The following is a 21,581-nucleotide window of genomic DNA, read 5'->3' as shown; positions in this document are numbered from 1 at the left end:
GTGAAAACGGAATCAGATTTGGTTTAAGCGGGGATATGACATGGTCGCGAATGGGGCTAAATAAAGATGAAGCTTTGCATTGCAATGGACTAAACTTAAACTCCATTTTGACCTGGAAGACGAAAGACCTCTGGCTGAGTAAAGTTTATGCAAATAATTATTTTGAGTAATTACCACTTGTGTCCACTGCCTATAAAGAAGAAAAAAAAAGAAAAAATAAGAAAAAAAGACAAGAGGAAAAGTGTACAAAACAATCCAAAGTGTATGATTTTTTTTTCCTCGTCTATTTCCTCATTAATTCTACAACCGTGAGTAGTTTCTTAAAGTTTGCAACTTCCTTGTAGAGTTGTTGATGGCATTGATCAGTCGTGAACAAAATAATTCTTCGATTCTGCCCTTTGCTTTAGGTAAAAACTTAATGGTAGCTACATATGAAATGACGAGTTTAATGTCTATAGGATTTGAGGCATTGCATGGTGAGGTATCAATGTATACTTGGTTTGCGGTAACACCATGTGTGTATCTACTTGCCAGGTAGAGTTGTTCTTAGGGAACTGTCTTGCTTTATTCTACTGCCGTGGAGTAGATAATCGGAGGTTCGGGAGACTTCTAGGTTCTGAAAAGAACTGTCCTGCTTTTTAACTATTACCAGTCCTGCTGTTAAAAATAGCAAAATAACGCCTTTATTTATTTATTTATTTATTTATTTATTTATTTATTTATTTATTTATTTATTTCGAAACCTTTACTACAAGACACAAATATCAGCCATCAGCTGTTCTACACAATAGTCATGTGTATTGCAAATGAGAAGATTTTCTTGAAAAAGTACTTATGTAAGAGTAAAATGAACAGGTCAAACTGGATCAACATTGTAGTAAAAATCAGTTATTTTCACCAGCATCCAGGTCGGCCTGACCCCAAAATAATTTGTTTTCCCGTGAGAATTCGAGTGTTACACATACAAGCTAAATTGACCTGGAACGTAATATACCTTCTACATTATGGTCCGGGCTACATTTAGGTACATGTTTGGGGCTACATTTAGGTCCGGTCTACATTTAGGTACATGTTTGGGGCTACATTTAGGTCCGGGCTACATTTAGGTACATGTTTGGGGCTACATTTAGGTCCGGGCTACATTTAGGTACATGTTTGGGGCTACATTTAGGTCCGGGCTATACATTTAGGTACATGTTTGGGGCTACATTGAGGTCCGGTCTACATTTAGATACATGTTTGGGGCTACATTTAGGTCCGGGCTATACATTTAGGTACATGTTTGGGGCTACATTTAGGTCCGGTCTACATTTAGATACATGTTTGGGGCTACATTTAGGTCCGGGCTATACATTTAGGTACATGTTTGGGGCTACATTTAGGTCCGGTCTACATTTAGATACATGTTTGGGGCTACATTTAGGTCCGGGCTACATTTAGGTACATGTTTGGGGCTACATTTAGGTCAGGCTGCATTTAGGTACATGTTTGGGGCTACATTGAGGTCCGGGCTACATTTAGGGCATGTTTGGGGCTACATTTAGGTCCGGGCTACATTTAGGGCTCGGGCTACATTATGGTGCCGCACATACCTTTGAGCATTACGTACCTAATTCTTTGAGTATCTCATGTGTGGCATGTAGAGCTAGTGCTGCCATCCACACGATATCATAGCTGGATGTAATACGGTTGTAACCAATCAAGGATGCAATGTCTTCGTGTCCAGTCAGATCTTGGTATCTTTCGATCAACTCGCTAGACGTCTTAGAGCAGGAAAGCACAATGTATGTTTTCATTTTATAATCAAATAGTATAAAAAACCTTATGTTGGCGGTCTCCCCATCTTCTGATTATTCCGGCTTAAATCTTGATAATTGTTCTGAAACTCTTTGTAGGTTATATGAAACTTGAGGCAATGCATGGCGAGGTATCAATATATATTTTGTTTGCGGAAACACCATGTGTGTATCTACCTGCCAGGTAGTGTCTGTTCTTACAGAACTGTCTTCCTTTACTCTACCACAAGGAGGATATGTCGGATGTTCGGGAGACTTCTTTCTGAGAAGAACAGTCCTGCTTTTTAACTATACTACCTGGGTGGAGGGTAGAAAGTCGGCTGTGACTACTGCTAAAGGTTATAGGTGATTGTTTCTAACTTCACTCCCTCGCGGGAAATGAGATCTTTATCGGTCTCAACGTTTCGACTAGCTTGCTCTAGTCATCATCAGTATGAGATATTTTTCAGTTACTTATGTTTTTGTTTCTTAAGTTATGTAAATATTCCTGTATTTGTAGTGTGTACCATAGTTTCTTACCAAACCCGAGACTGACGGTCTCCTGTTCGCCTCGGACGGTGAACTTTCGAAGATGTAACCAAAAAGGCCGTTGGTGGCGCCCTCCATTTCCTTCTCAGTACAGTCGATTGAGTCATCTGCAACCTTCCACCAGTTCGACTCATACCAACCTAAACAATTAAACACCAATTTGAAATGATATTTGTCGTTTATATTATGCTCTCCTTTGGAGGGCTCAAGAATTTCCCTCAAACAGTGAATATTTTGTAACAACTTCGCGTTGCAAGTTTAAGTGTCTTTATATATTTCAATGCTGCCATAAATTAAAGAATATAACACAATGTTTTAACCAAATGTACAGTACACGTATTAATATTTTACAAAATTGATGGTCCAGTAAAGGCAACACTCTCTACGGAACAATCTTTTACAAGATGACTCCAGGATGCACTTCCCTTTTTTTATACAATTTTTAACCATCGTGGAAAAAAAAATGTTGTTTTTTTCCTGACTGAATAATATATCTCCCATTGGAGTTGATTTAAATCTAGCCGGAGCCACTGTAAGCCCAAATGCAATCTTAAATCCATACTGGAATCAAACAGTGTAGGCTTTTCATACACATTAGAATTGTAATCACTATTCCAATACAAGTGCACTAGACATCACTGAAAAACACACAAACAAGATAATTATGACCCAGTCCTCATTCTGACCGTGTAATTCTATGGATATTATCTGCAGCCATAATCTTCAGAGATGGCAGCAATATTTCAAAGACGGTTTTAAAGGGAAGGTACACGTTTGGTAATTACTCAAAACAAATATTAACTTAAAAACTGATTTGGTACCGAGCATTGGAGGGCTGTTGATAGAATTCAACATTGTCAGAAACGGCTCCCTCTGAAGTAGCATAGATTTTGAGAAAGAGATAATTTCTCACTAATATAATAAAATACTTCTAGCTAGAAGTATTTTATTCCTTTCTGAAAGCCAACAAATTAGTCCAACAAGGGTGTTTTTTTCTCGCATCATTTTCTCGCAACTTCGATGACCAGTTTAGCTCAAATGTTCACAGGTTTGTTATTTTATGCTTATGTTGGGATACACCAAGTGAGAAGAGTGGTCTTTGACAACATTACTAATAGTGTACCTTTACTTTAAGTAAGATATAGGTAGTAAGGCATGTTTACATTTTCAAACTCAAGCCTTGAGTGTTAGGCCTATTATAAATGATTGATAGTGATTACAAAAATCACATTATGAATACAAAAATTCCCTCTGATTACGAGATTCAGTATGAAACACTGCTTTCTGAAATAATTAATTGCTAAGGACTCTCTCGAAAAAAAAAAACACAACGTAACTTGTTGTTTCAGAAAAGGGAGACAGATCGGGGTCCAGATAGGGGACATTGTGTTTCGTGCTTGAACTATTGCGCAGTCACGCTTTTTATTAATCTGTTATAAATTACGCAACGAGTAAGCCAGATGGTGGTTACGTCATGTAATTAGTTCACCCCACGCAGCATGGATCCCTGTTATTTGTTGTGAATTATGCAAGGATTAAGCCACAAGTTTGCTATGTCGTGTGTGTGGTTTATCACACACAGTATTGAGCACTGTCATTATTTTAGTTACCACTAAGTTGCCTCTACCAATCTATTGTTTTCTATGTAGTATTTTGTCTTCATTATTTGTACGCTATATATAGTTTTTGGAATTTATATTTGGTTATAGATCATTCTGTAGGCTTTTGTTTTTTAAATGGTTTTGGTACGACAGAAAACAAATCTGAACCAAATACAGCCGTGTTTGTAAAAAAAATATATAATATTTTCTCATGACCCATAAGGCCGATAGATCTCAAAATTCAACAGGTTTGTCAGTAAAGAAGAAACACAAATGGTAAGTTTATGTATGAAGGTGGATTGCATGAAGTGCTAACACAGCCAGCCGTCGATTTCACCAAACTCTTCCTAACTTAGGATTAATCTTAGGACTTAGGACGGGTTCAGTTCCGTATCCAAATACAAATCGCATTGAACCCATCCTAAGTTAGGGCGGGTTACTCGTCCTAACTCGAGTTAGGATTAATCCTAGCGTTTCGTGAAACCGACTGCAGGTGTTTTTTTGTAAGCAAACGTACAATATGTAACGTTCCTTTAAGACCAAAAGCTCCACAACATTACCTGGGACGATCCAGACGTACTTTGCACCGAACATTTGTTGGTGATAAGCTTCGCAGAATACCTTCCTTGCCTTGTCCGTATAGAACCCTCCAATGATGATCCGGGCTCCGAGTTTCTGTAATAAGTTTTAGAATAACTTTTGTTAAAGGCAGTGGACACTATTGGTAATTACTCAAAATAATTATTGGCATAAAACCTTTCTTGGTGACGAGTGATGGGGAGAGGTTGATAGTACAAAACACTGTGAGAAACGGCTCCCTCTGAAGTGACATAGTTTTCGAGACAGAAGTAAATTTCCACGAATTTGATTTCGAGACCTCAAGTTTAGAATTTGAGGTCTCGAAATCAAGCATCTAAAAGCACACAACTTCGTGAGACTAGGGTGTTTTTTTCTTTCATAGTTATCTCGCGACTCCGAAGACCAATCCAGCTCACATTTTCACAGGTTTGTTATTTTATGCGTTTGTTGAGTTACACCAAGTGAGAAGACTGGTCTTTGACAATTACCATAGTGTCGAGTGTCCTTAACAGCAATGTCAATCACTACAATCAGCTCCCCTGATCGTTCTTTTCACATTCATGAATTTTTCTTCTTCGCCAAGAGTGGTTTTTTGCCTTGTTTGTGGCGAGCTTGCGTAACAAAAATCAATTAGAGATTACCATTACATGGTGTTACCGTAAACCTTAATATTTTAAATAGTAATACTTGACCCCCCCCCCCCAAGATAAATGACGCAGTGCTAGAATAAAAGTTGAACCACTGACCCAACTTACCTGAAATCACAACACAATAAAACTTCCCCAAGTCAGGCAAAGCGGTGGGGGCAGCAAATGGGGGAATTAATAGGGAATGCAAAATAATGACAGAACAAAACAAATTATTAGCAACCTATCACGCCCCCCCCCAAAAAAAAAAAAAAAAAAAAAAAAAAAAAAATTGCATACAGCTTAACGAGTTCCTTTTCCCCATTCATAGCGCTGTTTTTTTTTTCTCGAGGATTATGGGGAGCTGGTCATTGTAAAACAACAATGAAACATCCTTGAAGATAATGAATAATCAAAGGGTTAAGCATTAGTCGTCCCCTCACTAATTAAAACGTGCATAGTTGTGTTACTAAAAACAGATAGCAAAAAAAAAATTCTTAAGGTATTATTTGTTTCTAATAGGATGGAACAGCTTTACAGATGAGGCCTATACACAACGCGCAAAATTGTGTTTTGAGGAACATCTCGTCTTGTGTATACAAAACACAGTTTCAGAGTATATCTTTCAATGGGATATCTGACTAATTGCTACGCGCATAATTGTGTTTTAAAGAACTTCTGTTCTTGTGTTTACAAAACACAGGTGTTTGAGTATTATTCGTTACAATGCTTTAACAACTGGCTAACTACAACGAGCATCACATGGAGTTCTGAAGAACTAATTACAAAATTATTTTTTTAAAGTAAAATTCGTTGCTATGTATAGCAGCTTACTAAAAGCGCATAATATTATTATGTTTTGAAGAACAGATTACAAAACACAGTTTTATGGAGTATTATTGGTTTATATTTAACACTAATAGTTTATCTGTTTGTTGGGTGTTTTGCTGTTTGTTTGTTTGCGTTTTTGTTGCCTATTGTAATATGCCTGTGATATTCTTTTCACAGAGTTTGGGAAAGTACTGAGTATCCTGTGCTAACACACATTGGTGTATTTGGGAAAAGAAGTTAATAATTGTTTATCCCCGACATTTAGCATATAATAGTTTTACTTTTAAGCAAATAGTTGTTTTACTTTTTTACTGCATAGTCTATTAACATATCAAAGCAACCAAACAGGAGCAATTTCACTTCTCTGTGGAAGTTTGTTCAGCCTTGTCTGCTGTTCGAATGCAACAGCCCGAGAGATTGAATAATGCTAATATTTGCAGACCCCTGCTAGAAAATATTGTGTAGAGATTGTACTAAAAACATGTTTCATTGCTTCAGGGGCGCTCGCGGTTATGTTTTCGGGTACCGTCCAAACTATCACATTATTAAAGAATTGTTAAGTTTAAACTGAAAAACAAGCTCGCGTGTCTGTTTTAATATAATAATTTATAATTAATTTATTAACTTATAATAATTGCGCTCTCTCCAGGACCAGCCTATACAAAGGCGCATAATAGTATAAATGCCATAAGAAAATAACACAGATTGAAGCTTGAGAAAAAAAAGTACACACAAGTAAATTGACTGCCTTAGTACAAACAGCAACGCGCATTGCTTGCTGAAGGATTGTATGAATGTTCTATACCTATAGAATGTTCTATGTGCTTTTGATTGTTTTTTCTTTCTATGTAATCATTATTTCTCAAATTGTATTATTTTCCAGCATATGGAAAAAACATCTTACTGAATTGTCATATAATTAAGTCTACTCATCTTCTTCTTGGCGAGTTGGCACTTAATTGTGTTGCTGTTGCTGTCATTCTATAGACCTCCAACCATATCTGCTAAGCGCCATGGGGCTCCCACTGGCGTGTCGTCGTACTTTAAAAAAATGCTGACTTTAACAAATAGTGCTAAGCTTCGTGTCATTAGAAAATATTGCAAAATGACAAATATTAATGTATTAAACTCAAACCTTTACGATGAAAATGTTTTTTTTTTTTGTGGGTTTTTTTCGCTAGCCGAAAACACAAATTTCTTGTTGTTTTGCCTGAAGCGAAAGTCACCAACGAATTGGCATGTGGGTACGTGCGTATTTCAAGACTCCATCAAATGGAAAACATACATGTATAGACCTTTTCGCAAATACTTGGGCGCGCGCGTAAAGCTTGGAATTAGGTGCATTGTGGTCTAGCTGGTAACCAAATTTGATCCATATCTATCCCACAATGCACTTCATTCAACAGTCTGCGCTTGCGCATTGGTATTTGCGATAAGGTCTATGGTCAGCTCGGGATTTTTTTTTTGGATGACGTCATCACTTTGTGCGCTGATTGTCAACATACTTATGGCATTACTGTATTACCTGTCAAAGGGTAATTAATTCACTCTATGGATCGTACTCGTTATACACCTCGGTTCATTTGTTTACGAATTTTAAAGTGTGGATGTACTGTTAAAGGCAGTGAACACTATTGGTAATTACTCAAAGTAATAACTATCATAAAACCTTTCTCGATTACGAGTAATGGCGAGCTGTTGATGAACCAGCTCACTCTGGAGTAACGTAGTTTTCTTAGTAGTTAAGTAATTATCCACGAATTTGATTTCGAGACCTCAGATTTAGAGTTCAAGTATCTGAAAGCAAACAATTTCGTGTGACCGTGGTGCGACAAGGGTGTTTTTTTCCATTAATATCTCGCAACTTCGATGACCAATTGAGCTCAAATTTTCACAGGTTTGTTATTTTGTGCATCAAGAAAAATTATGTTGACACACACCAATTGAGAAGACTAGTCTTTGACCATTACAAATAGTGACCAGTGTCTTTAATAATTTAATTCATGAAACTATATGGTTATTCATTGACTTGTTGGGGCTACACTTTACCCGCTAATAGTTTAAGGCTTAGAACGAAGACTGCTTGTGGTTTTTTGTTTTAAGTTGCAGAGAATGTCGTTGTACCATTTTTTATTCCATTTTTCACAAATAATGTACTGCTCTTTATAGGCAAAGTAATGTATGTACGCATTACTTAACGCCGCGTGAATTGTTCCTTCTCATATAATTGAGCACCATTTCGCGAAAGGCAGCGGTAGGCGTCCCGCAGATCTCACGATGGAAGTAGGGCCAATGAAAACGTGCTCCGGTGCATGCTTTTTAAAATCATTTCCCATACCTTCTTATTGATGTACGAGCTGTAGTAAATGTTAACACACCAAATAGAATAGGGAGACACACAAAAAGGGTGGAGGGAAGAGGCTAGTTTGACCACAAGAAGATGGAAACACAAAGGACAAGATCAAGGGTGGGAAGAGGTAGCACAAGTTAGTTAGTAGTTATTTAGTGATTGAGGCCGCTAAAAAAGGGATATCTGTGTGGAAAAGGAGAAGGGAAAGAATAGCTGAGAACAATTGAGTTACCTTGATATTGTCAACTTGTGATTTAGGATCACCAACGAAGCTTTCTGCGCCGAGGATTTCGATTCCAAGTTTCCTTGCTTCTGTGTGGAAGTCAGTCATGGCCTGTCGTAGAAAATCATAGCATTCAACCGACACAGTGATGCAGTGTATACCTTTTATGCTTAACTATTGTATATGTTTTTGTCAGCGCCTTTTTGTTGATTTTGGCGCTTAATAAATGTTTTCTGGTTGATGACTGATTGTTAGGGGGAAACATCAAAAAAGTTGTGAGCAAAGTCTACATTTGGTTTTTCGGAACCGTTCGGTCGTTTAAGTCATGTATTCTTGTATACAATTTTTCATACTTTGAATATGTAATCCGAGAAACGCCTTCCATGCAGAAATTGTTTTCAGATTGAAAAATGTCTCTGGAGTTTTTACTTCTAAGTTTGGCATTTGCAATTATTCTTGAAATAATTATTTGTTCTGTATTTGTTTATGGTTTTTGTTATTTTTGTATTGTGTACAAACCTGTGAGAACAAAGTCACCGATTCATGCAGTGTAGCAACTTTCATCCACTTGAACTCGCGGCACATGGCTAGCTTGACGATGTTGTACACAGATTCGGGGGAGAGCAGTCGAAAGAATCGCGGGAAAAGCTTACGGTTGGAAAGCGTCGGTGAGCTCGACGAGTAAGACACCTTTGCAAGAGAGGGAAAAAATTGTGCTGATTTAATGAATTATTGGAATCACAACTGCATTTATATAACGCTTACACCATCCAAATGAAGGTCTCTTTAAGCGCTCAGATGAACAAAAGAGCATTACATATACGATGAATTGAGCATAAATGTTTAGAAAAGACTCTTGAAAAGTGGTTTAGCGGTAGCTTGTTTGATGTGTAGAGGGAGATTGTTCCAATGAGGTGCAGCAAGTTGAAAATTATAAACTTCGATCATTATCTTTTGGTAGCAATATTATGGATCCCAAGGGTGTCTTTGAAAGAAGTAATTTTCCACAAATTTGATTTCGAGACCTCATCGATTTAGAACTTGAGGTCTCGAAATCAACCATCTAAACAGACACAACTTCGTGTGACAAGGGTGTTTTTTCTTTCATTATTATCTCGCAAGTTCGATGACCGATTGAGCTCAAATTTTCACAGGTTTGTTATTTTATGCATAGGTTGAGATACACCAAGTAAAAAGACTGGTCATCGACAATTACCAATAGTGTACATTGTCTTTAAGATTGATGCGAGAATGAATAGGAATCCAATGGAGAGATTGCAAAGCCATTTCCTCTATGGTAGGACCAATAAAATTGAATTGATTGGAGTAATTGAATCGCGTTTTTTAACCGGTTGCTGAGACGAGCTGCTGAGTTTTGAATGATTTGAAGTTTTCGGAGCTGTGATGAGACTATTGCAGTAATCTAGATGACAAATTACAATCGTTTAGAAGACTGCATTTTGATCATTTAAAGCCAGTGGACACTATTTGTAATTGTCAAAGACAAGTCTTCTCACTTGCTGTATCTCAACATATGCATAAAATAACAAACCTGTGAAAATTTGAGCTCGATTGGTCGTCGGAGTTGCGAGTTAACTATGAAAGAAGAAAAAAACCTGTCACACGAACTTGTGTTCTTTCAGATGCTTGATTTCGGGACCTCAAAATTCTAAACTTGAGGTCTCGAAATCAAATTCGTGGAAAATTAGTCCTTTCTCGAAAACTACTCCACTTCAGAGGGAGCCGTTTCTCACAATGTATTATACTACCAATCTCCCCATTACTCGTTACCGAGTAAGGTTTTATGCTAATAATTATTTTGCTTTTAAGTCTGTTTACCTGTAACTCAAGGGAAGAAAACTTTAGGGGGCCTACCCAAAACAGCCTACAATTTTCGAGACGGTATTTATAGATTTAATTTCCAATAGTAATAATACCAAAGGGTTGTAATGACCTTTTGATCATTCGGTTTCGTAATTGTAACAATTGACCTTACAGAACTAAGCCGACCTTTTTTTTTTTTAGCTCGAATAAGCTACACTTTTAATATCATTCGCATGGTACCCTTGCTTCATTCTGCATTACTTGGGAGTAGTAAATGAAGCACTGCAACTATAATTGGGCTTGACTTGGCCTCATCAACGGAACCCCATAGCTCGGTATCACCCTGCTGCTACCTCATTAAGCGTGTTCTATAATTACGTGGAAATCCAAGGCCGCTCACACTTTGCTCAATCTGACAGAACCTTTTCTTCACATCATTATCTCCATAAAATTATTCAATTTTATAGCTTATTTCACCGCGAATTTCAAATAATAATTCACATTCGCTAAAATATTCGCCACAGTGTAAGGGTAGCATAAGAGTAAAATATGAAATTATAAAATATGAAATTATAAAATATGAAATTATACTGTACATCTCTTAATAGTATATAGTAACGTTTGCGGTAACGCCATGTAATGATAATCTCTAACAGAGATAATGATAATCTCTAACAGAGTCGGGGTGGTTCTGAAAAGAACCGTATGTTTCAACTCGACGTTTCGTCCAATGTGCTCTGATCGTCTTCTGGTCTTTTGCTATCTCCAGAAGACGATCAGAGCATACTGATCGAAACGTCGAGTTGAAACCAAAGGTTCTTTTCAGAACCACCCCAACTCATTAGAGATAGTCATTACATGGTGTTACCGCAAACCTTTCCATAGTATTATTAAGATGAGAGAAATTTGATAATTCACAATTTTTTGTGTTGAACAGTAGTACACGATAGTTATAAATAAGCAGTAAGTATAGGGCAACACTAAGGGTTAGTTGAAGCCGAGCAACAATAAGGTTTAGTTGAAGCCGAGGCTTTTGTGCCTTAACCTATTGACAGAAAAACAACAGAAAAATATCATACAGAAGACAACAAAATGTAAGAAGGTGAGTTGCTGAACACTATGCCAGAACTTTTGTGCATCAGGAAGTGTTTTTTCTTGTGAAACTTGTCAATCTTCTTTGCGACGTTCATGGATGGGCTCGGAAGGGTTTGATCGGGATGGTGCTCAAAAACTTAAGAAAGTGTAAAACCACACAATTCCGAAGCACGTTTGTGTGGATCGTTGTATTCTACTTTTAAAGGCAGTGGACACTATTAGTAATTACTCAAAATAATGATTAGCATGAAACATGGTATGATGGTATACAACATTGTGAGAAACGGCTCCCTCTGAAGTGCCATAGTTTTCGTGAAAGAAATCATTTTCAACAAATTTTATTTCAAAACCTCAGATTTAGAACTTGAGGTCTCGAAATCAACCATCTAAACGCACACAACTTCGTGTGACTAGGGTGTTTTTTCTTTCATTATTATCTCGCAACTTTGATGACCGATTGAGCTAAAATTTTCACAGGTTAGTTATTTAATGCATATGTTGAGATACACCAACTGTGAAGGCTAGTCTTTGACAATTACCAATAGTGTCCACTGCCTTTAAAACATTTTTCTATAACCATGCGTTTTGTATAACAAACGGTTTCAAACGCTTTTCAAAGAAAAGGTAACGTGTCCCTTTAATTGGAAGTCCCTTAAAGTTGACGATTCTCCATCAACGAAAGGCGTTCATTTGCCTGATTGTCTCGTATATCAGCCAGGCCATTTGGGTCTATCGTCTAGGGGGATTAGTGGAGATCGCGAGGGGTCTGTGACCAGAAAGATATCAACACATAATAATAAAACTGATTATGAGATTTGAAATGTCAAACCTGTATGAGATTCCAGTGATGCGATGCCTGTGCAGTAGCCTCTGAGCAAACGGAGCAACCACCTCCTATGATCATTATCTTATGCGTTGAGCGGTTGTATAACTCCTCGTACATGACATCTGTAGCCTTCCCGCCGTCACACTAAGACAGTTTTAATGACAGATAGAAACGAAACGTCAGTCAAAATCGCAACTCAGCTATAAGCGCTTGATTTTAAAAAGGTTTTGATACTTTTTGTTGATCAGTTTTTGGCCATGACACTATGAAAATCTTCGTCTTGAAAACGGAGTGAAAATCATATTAATTCCTTGAAATAGACATGGGCTTAGACGGGGAGCATTAAACCTGAAATCATGTTGAAGTTAAGAATGTTACAGTGAATGGTCTGGATGCTGAGAATTTTTTTTCCAAGATATTTTGGAGGATAAACGTATTCCCTTGAAGCATTGTGAAAGCTCATTGACTTTCAGCCAAATCCTGCACTTCACTGAGATTTCACGTTAGTTTCACAGCAAATATTTCCATAGTGACCCCCATCCCTATTAACTGGGAATGAAGTTATATGTATTGAATTTACCTGTGTAAGTTTCAGCTTCATTTTGGTCAAGTTTTTTATTTTAAAAAATGAAAATCAAAGAGCAATGTTTTCAGGAGAGTCGCGTAAACACTTTTCAAAAACAGCACCTCCGCACGTATTATTTTGAGGGAAGCTTTCTACCACCATTATCTTCAAACCGTGTAGGATCAAGTAAGTCTGTGGACAAGGTGTTTTGTATCTTACAACACGTATATACTCAAAACCATAAGCCCTCTCACTTTCCCCCGATAATACCCGTTTACAAAAACGTCGCCTAAAGTTGTGGATTGCTTCGGTAGAATTTGAGGACTCTTGCGGTCAGTCAGTCGTGTGTATCAGATTACCACTTAAAGGATTCGGGTACTTTTTCAAAATGTCCACAGATTTACATTAAACTTACAGGGTTTGAAGATAATGATAGTGGAAAGCTTCCCTCCGAATATTACTAACTAAGGTTGTGTAGTTTTTGAGAAATGAGTAAAACAAGTCACAAAATAACTTTGGTCTCATTAGACCAACATTATTTGAGCATGTAAAATCCCCTTAACCAGTTATGATATTATACCAAAACCATAGCATAACTGGTTTTAAGGGAAGCTTTCTACTATCATAATCTTCAAACTGAGTAAGTTTAATAATAATCTGTGGAAATTGTGTTTTTTGTTAGGAAAAAGTACATATACATGTATACCCTTTAAAGGAACGTTACAGAATTGGTAAGAAAACAAATCGTGAATACCACAGACTTACATCAAACTTACACGGTCCAATAGTACAATCATCCATTGAAATATTTTTGTCTGAAATGTCATATTTGATGAGAAATAAACAATCTAATTTCGTGTTTTGAGTTTATCGCTCCTCAGTGAGCGTTTTATTTATTAATTTCCTTTTCATCGATGTCATGAGTTCGGGTTTTCACTATATGGTGCTTCCTGCCAGCAACTGTTTTGTTAGCAAAACCAATTTCGTAATGTTCATTAAAAAGGGTTTGCGGGTACTTTTTGTACGACAAAAATTACAATGTCCACATATCTACCTTAAACTTACACAGTTTGAAGATAATGATTGTGGAAAGCTTCTCTTTGAATATTACTCGCTATTAAAGTTGCTGTAGTTTTCTGAATGAGTAAATAAATGTCACGGGACTAAATTTCGTCTCAGGAGACGCTCCTGAAAGCATTGCTCTCTGCTTTACACTTTTTCTTTCAAAAACTTGCAGACTATTAAAGCTGAAACTTCTGCAGCCTGATTGTGTTACAAGCTCTAAATCTTCATTCCCAGTAATAGGGATTCATCTCATGGCCAAAAACCTGATCTACAAAAGGCATCAAAAGTCTTTAAGCCCTCTCCTTTTCCCCCGCTAATACCGTTTAAAGTTGTCAAATGCTTTCAGTAGAACCTGATGATCCATGCCGTCAGTCGTCGTGCTTATGAAATTAATACTTAATGCTGTCAGAGAGTAGTGTTTGAAGGCCGATTTATTTTTAATTTGATAGTTGTTTTCTGAAATTATTATCGTCAATATGTCATTATTATAAGATGTCTTGGAGTTTCACGGTTGTTGTGTTTGTTTTACGTTAGTAAGGCATACTGTTTGCTCACTGTATTAAAATATGCTTTCGGATTGAGCGCCTTTTGTCTGTAAAAAAAGCGTCAGTTATGAAGTCCATATGGTTGGAAAGACTTTTCAAATACTAGATTCCCATCAATGGCCCATGAAATCGTGTGGTAATTGTTTGTGTTATTAAATTACAGAACAGGGGCTGCTATTTTGCCGAACCAAGTTCTGGCATAGGCTTATACGGTATGTTCCGTTTGTGTATTTTGAGTGACCAGATGAAATGTTGTTATGTACTATTACTCACTTTTTTTCTCTTGATGTGTTATTATTACTCCGTTTATTGAACAAAAAATCATCAGCAACAACATACATCAATAAAACAAGCTCCAATAAATACTGCTACTATATAACAGATGCAATGAGCTAAGGGAGGTAATACAAAGATATTAAATTGATAACATACAAACAAACAACGAAATACATAACTATTTATATATGAAGTTTAGCGTGACCTAATCACGGTGTTCGAGAAAAACAATGGGTTGAAATTACTTCAGACAATAACAGTTAATAAATCAAAAATAAATACACAAACAAAGTCATTGGAGAATGTTTTGTGCGTGAACAAGCTTTGAAAAGGATTGTTATAAGTCCTTCAAAAAGCAAAAGCTTTGTGAGATTTAAAGGCAATGTAATGTGCTCCTCTTTAGCACTATTTCCGAGTAGCTAAAATATGGACACAACTGTTCTGACAATAGAAGTTTGTATAATGCTAAATGTTGTCGAGGCCAGCATGAAGAAAAGTTTATTTGCAGTTCATTTGTTTACTTTGTTGCCCAAACCTTATGTCTTTATGAGGGATAAAATCGGAGAAAACTATTTTGACAACAAAATATTTGTAAATTGTTGAATGCTGTCGAGGACAGCATTATGATAAAGTTATTCGAAGTTCATTTGTCTCGTTTGTTTACCTATGCCTATTGTCTAGACATGTATAACAATGAAGGATAAGTTCGTGCTAATGGACTGGAAGCGAATTCTTAAAAGAAACTATTTGAAAGGTTGACTGTGACATGGCATTCATTGTTATCATGAATAAAAATAGTTGATTACAGGATCTTCGTAATAACTAAATTAGCTTATACGTCATAATGATCATTTTCCGAAATGAAGGATACAATCAGAAAGAACTGTTTTGACAACAACAAAATTGTTAATTATTGAGGGCTGTCGAGGACGGCATTAGGATAAAGTTATTCGAAGTTCATTTGTCTCGTACTAATGGACTAGCAGCGAATTCTTAAAAGAAACTATTTGAAAGGTTGACTGTGACATGGCATTCGTTTTTATAATAATCAAAAATATTTAACTACAGGATCTTCGTAATAAATAATTAGCTTACAAGTGATAAGGAGCAATTTACGCAAACAAAAGTTTAAAGAGATTTGAAGTCAATGTGCTCCTTTTAATGCCAGAAGAGCTGAAAGTTACCGCAACATTATTTGTAAGTCAGCAACAAAATTGTATATAACATTCGATCTATATAATAACAAAACAAAAACAAATATTCCGAAGATACTTTTCTGATGCTATAGAGGAAGATCAGAGCATAATCTACTGATCGAAACGTCGAGTTGAAACATACGGTTCTTTTCAGAACCAGCCCGACTCTGTTAGAGATTATCATTACATGGCGTTACCGCAAACGTTACTATATACTATTTAGAGTAGGTGTAAAGTAGAATTTCATCTTTTACTCTTTTATACATACCAATTTGTAAATATTGCGTCATGGGAATAAAAAGAAGAAAACAAAATCTGCGCTAGCTGTGTAAGCGTAGAATTCATATAGTTACCTAAGGTACGCAAAGCGCAGAAGCCACAATTCCCCGTTAACCCCTGAACTATGCTTGACTTAAGCAAGGAATTCCGTGCTTACGTAAGCGCCGATTCGTTGCTTACGGTAAGCAGAACCATGAAAGTGGGCCCAGGAGTGAACTAAACGTTATCTGTAAAGCAAAAAAAAATTACAAATTATACACTGAAATGCTACGTAGTCAGAAGTCTTTGAGTGTTGACAAAAGCATGCCCTTGAATGGTACCAAATGCACTGGCATTTTAAACCATTTTAAACATGAGGTAGACTTTTCCTTTTCCAATTGAAAAATAAGTAGATCAGAAAATTTTGTTTCATTCCACAGCAATGGAACTGATAACTTTTTTTCAAGCGAAGCAGCATTTTAGGGCATATGAAATAAGTCAAATCTACTGAGTTATCAAAAATTTAGTAACAGTTTAAATATTGATATGTGCTCACGCTGTAAAACTGCAAGGTGCTCAACAAAATTTCCTTTCTTACTTAAAGGGAAAGTACACGTTTGGTATTTACTCATAACAAATATTAACTGACTTAAAACGAGCATAGGAGAGCTGTTGATAGTATAAAACATTGTGAGAAACGGCTCCCTCTGAAGTAGCATAGATTTTTGAAATAGAGGTAATTTCTCACTAAAATAATAAAAGGCTTCTAGCTATAGAAGTCTTTTATTCCTATCTGAAAGCACACAAATTCGTACAACAAGGGTATTTTTTCTTTCATGAATTTCTCCCAACTCCGATGACCAATTGAGCTCAAATTTTCACAGGTTTGTTACTTTATGCATATGTTGAGATACACCAGGTTACAACACTGGTTTTTTGACAATTACCAATAGTGTACCTTCCCTTTAAAACACAATAATATGCCAATTTAACAAGCGTAAATATAAGCAATAAATCATCTATAATTCGTTTTCGAGGTGGGTTGGAAAATTAACTTTACATGGTAAATGGAATAATGTATAATATTAAGTATATTGGCTTGCGCAAATTACTACAATAAAACAAATAATAGAACACTGTCTACTTAAATACAGTGGACACTATTAGTAAATGTCAAAGACCAGTCTTCTCACTTGGTGTATCTCAACATATACATAAAATAACAAACCTGTGAAAATTTGAGCTCAATCGGTCATAGAATTTGCGAGATAATAATGCAAGAAAAAACACCCTTGTCACACGAAGTTGTGTGCTTTCTAATGCTTGATTTCGAGACCGGAAAATTACTTATATCTCGAAAACTACGTCACTTCAGAGGGAGCTGTTTCTCACAATGTTTTATACTGCCAACCTCTCCCCATTACTCGTAACCAAGAAAGGTTTTATGACGATAATTATTTTGAGTAATTACCAATAGTGTCCACTGCCTTTAACAGGCATGATATTCTTCGTGATAAACTCTGATTGCGCTTCTTTGTTTAAAAGTGAACAATAAACAGAAAAACAACAAACACGTGCACTAAAGGGCAAGGCAGCGAGAGGTAAATAAAGAAGAAAACAATTACAAAACGATAACGCAAAACTAAAATAAATGTATAACGCGAACACACATCCGTAGAGAGCCGAAGGCAACACACCCCCTCCCTGGTACGAACACAATCATCGAAATGACAATGAATATGCAATTACAATGACCGAGAAAAAAGGCCTAGAGGTATCAATGCGTAAGAATTGATGTGATTTGTGTTTTTATGAGCAGCGATAACAAAGTCCACTAATGAGGAGCACCTGCAGGGATTTCGTCTTTCCAAACTCCCCCTTAAAGGCACTGGATACTATGGGTAATTACTCAAAATAATTGTTCCCATAACAATTTACTTGGTTAAGAGCAATGGGTAACTGTTGGTATTTTATCATATTGTGAGAAACGGCTCCTCTAAAGTAACGTAATTTTGAGAAAAAAAAGTAATACCCACTCTATTTGGTTTGAAATTCAAGTATCTGAAAGCACACAACTTTGTGCGACATGGGTGTTTTTTTCTCTCATTATTCTCTCGCAACGGTAACAACCAATTGAGTTCAAATTTTCACAGGTTTGTTATTACATGCATATGTTGAGATACACCAAGTGAGAACACTGTTCTTATGACAATTACCAAGCAAATCCAGTGTGTCTTTAAACGAGGCTTAAGAGATAGGTTGTCGAGTGACAGAGGGGGAATGATTGATGCAATAACCTGAAGCCATCATAGAATCTAGCTTTGTGATGGAACGACATTTAAAAGACGAAGTGTAAGATTAGTGTGCTATAGCTACCGAGAATGAAGTCAGTGTAGATATTTGAAAGTGGGTTTATTTGAATGGACGTCTTGTATTATGTTACAAGACGTGATGGCATTGTTGAACCCACTCTAATCGAGTTATGGAGCTACCCACCTTTTGTTTAAAGGAACACGTTGCTTTGGATCGGTCGAGTTGGTCTTTGAAAATCGTTTGAAACCGTTTTTTTTATAAAATGCAAATGGTTAGAAAGATATTTTAAAAGTAGAATACAATGATCCACATAAATTTGCCTCGAAACTGCGTGGTTTTTTATGGGAGTCAAAAACTTGACTCCCATAAATGGCAGGATGTGTTAGTTGACAAGGTAAAAAGAAAACCACGCAATTTTGAGTGATACTTTTGTGGATCATTATATTCTAGTTTTAATCTCTCTAATCATATGCATTTTATAACAAATGGTTTCAAACGTTTTTCAAAGACCAAACTCGACCGATCCAAGGCAACGTGTTCCTGTAACGTTGCAGCCTTAGACATCAGTACTTTTTGGCAGCATGACATGTTTTTTTCTTCATTAAATATTATTTGGAAAAGAAAGTCCCCATTTGTAACTTAAATAATGCACTTAACGGTTTGTTTGATCGATCTATCAATACATCAATCAGTCAATCAATCAATCCATCAAAGGTCATTTATGGAGTGCCGAAATCAACAGAATTAAAGCGCTTGATGGGCACAGTGAGCTGTAAAGAGCGTCTTGAATGAGGTGAGTGAGCTTACGTATTACGGTAAGCTTACTCCTCATTTTACATATTGTGTTGCCTTGTTGTTTGTTCCCTTGTTGCTGTGCCAAGAGCTCTCTCTCTCTCTCTCTCAAGTTTTTGCCGAGAAATCACACTCTGTACAGAGCATGGTCTATAATGGTTTCTCTGCACAAGTTTATTAAGCGAATTCTTGACACAACAACACGGGAACAAAACCTGTACGAACGAAGATGTCTTTGTTGAGATTCAAACTTAAGCATGACCAAACTTGAGCGTGTACCACCCGAGTAACATGCGTGTGATATTTTTTCACAGGACTCGGGAAAGTACTGAGTATACAGTGCTAACACACATCGGTGTATGGGTGAAAACCAAAATTAATATTGAGCATGTATGTTTTTTTTTTTTTTTATCGTAATACAGAAATACTGAAAACCAGTAATTGACAATATTATTTCCCTTACCGCTGTGTCCCTGTTGATCATCTCAATTTGAAAGCCGGGTAGAATACCATCATCAGCATTGATATCGTTAACGGCGAGCCTCGTGGCCGGTTCCAACGTCCCTCCAGCCGCCCACGACCCAGTCATGGGGAACAACCCCAGTAGGTGAAGCTTGGTCACATTCTTATTGTCCGTACACCCACACGGACAACTGGACAGGACAACCACCAGTAAGAGAAACTGGTGCAGTCTCAGGCCTGATACTTCAAGGAGGCAACGAATGCGATTGCCTCCATACCCCCTGGTCATTGTCTTGGTGCCTTTAAAAAATGCTCCAGAAGAAATTAAACTTTCCTCACAGGGTGTTCTTTTAACCAATGATAAAGGTGCCTTGGTGCCCTTGCCCCTTTCAAAAACAAAGCGTACAAGCCTGTTGTCTTTGCCACTTTGTCGTCATTCAAACGCCTGCCTCGCGTTACCTTTTCGTTTGAATGAAGTGAAGCAAATGGGTTGTATTGTGTTTTGTGTATTTGTGAGTCTACGTCAGGCTCATCTCATGTCACTGATGGTTTACGTAGTAGCTCAAAGAGTCGACTCAGTAACTTCCAAATAACCATCTCGCTGTGTTGGTCTAGATCTCACTGCAATGATTAGCATTATGTGTTTGTATGGCATACCCTCCCAGGACATGTTTTTTCTATAGGGACACAAGGTCCTCACTATAGAGTCGGTTCTTTGTATTTGTCATCTGTAGTTACGTGTGTACAAAACCACCAGCGATTGCTTCAATACAGGAACAACATAAAGTTAACAGATGTCCTCTAGCATAATGGTAAAACATAACTGTGTGTGTTGGTGAATGTTGTGTGATTTTAAAAGCATTTGTGTGCGAAATCAATTCCAACAATAGTATTACCACAACAAGTGCTCCCATCCATACACTTCGCTTGAACAGTCATTTACTTGAATTTAATACACAGATATATGCATGATCTTAACAACCATGAATGCAACAATGCAACTATTTAAGCAGTCTTACCTGTAAAACTGAAAGCAGTTCTTAGCAAATCGATTTACAATAGTAATCCATTCCGCGAAATCATAATATAGCGATGAACAGTTTTGTTGGTGTATGTGTCGTGTTGGTGCATTGTGTGATGTAAACACACTGGACACCATTAGTAATTGTCAAAGATCAGTCGTCTCACTTGGGGTATCTCAACATAAATGCACAAACTAACAAACCTGTGAAAACCTGTAACTGAAGTCGCCGAAGTTGCGAGAGAATAATGGAATAAAAAAAAAACACTTGTCCCACGAAATTGCGTGCTTTCAAACGCATGAGGTCTTGAAATCAATTCAAATAATAATATACTGAGAACTAACTTATTTCTCAAAAACTACGCTCATCAGAGGGAGCCTTTTCTCACAATGTTTTATAAAATCAACAGATCTACATAGCTCGTTACCAAGTAAGATTTGTATTACCAATAGTGTGTCAAGTGCCTTTAAGAAGCATTCTGTGTGCAATTTTCATTTTAATAATTAATTTAAATTGCTGGCAGGGGTCTGTATATGAACATCTTTTGACAATACTTTTATCATTTTGTATGCCAAAGGTGCACAGTGCCATCAAACGGAGTTGAATCCTACTCTGTTTGAAGACTAGCCTTCACAGTTGGTTTATCTGAACATAAGCATAAAATAACAAACCTGTGAAAATTTGAGCTCAATCGGTCATCAGAGTTGCGAGATAATAATGAAAGAAAAATTACCATTGTCACACGAAGTTGTGTGCGTTCAGATGGTTGATTTCGAGACCTCAAGTTCTAAATCTGAGGTCTCGAAAT

At 36.9% G+C, this 21,581-nt stretch overlaps 1 protein-coding gene across 1 annotated transcript in view; it reads right to left on the bottom strand.

Annotated features, from left to right (window-relative positions):
- LOC117301132 overlaps positions 1-20,178 on the bottom strand; it is a 36,676-nt gene extending 16,498 nt beyond the window's left edge. The window contains exons 1-7 of the mRNA XM_033785022.1: positions 19,753-20,178; positions 12,283-12,423; positions 9,054-9,224; positions 8,544-8,645; positions 4,486-4,600; positions 2,316-2,464; positions 1,610-1,763 (exon numbers count right to left, since the gene is read on the bottom strand). Coding sequence (XP_033640913.1) covers positions 1,610-1,763; positions 2,316-2,464; positions 4,486-4,600; positions 8,544-8,645; positions 9,054-9,224; positions 12,283-12,423; positions 19,753-20,040 — 1,120 coding nt within the window. The 5' untranslated portion in view covers positions 20,041-20,178. The remainder of the gene's footprint in view (positions 1-1,609; positions 1,764-2,315; positions 2,465-4,485; positions 4,601-8,543; positions 8,646-9,053; positions 9,225-12,282; positions 12,424-19,752) is intronic.
- Positions 20,179-21,581: the final 1,403 nt, after the last annotated feature.

The sequence above is a fragment of the Asterias rubens genome, chromosome 16 (genome assembly GCF_902459465.1).
Source record: "Asterias rubens chromosome 16, eAstRub1.3, whole genome shotgun sequence".
NCBI lineage: Eukaryota > Metazoa > Echinodermata > Asteroidea > Forcipulatida > Asteriidae > Asterias > Asterias rubens.
The sequence above is the reverse complement of the archived record's forward strand: the minus strand, read 5'-3'. Positions and strand labels throughout refer to the sequence as shown.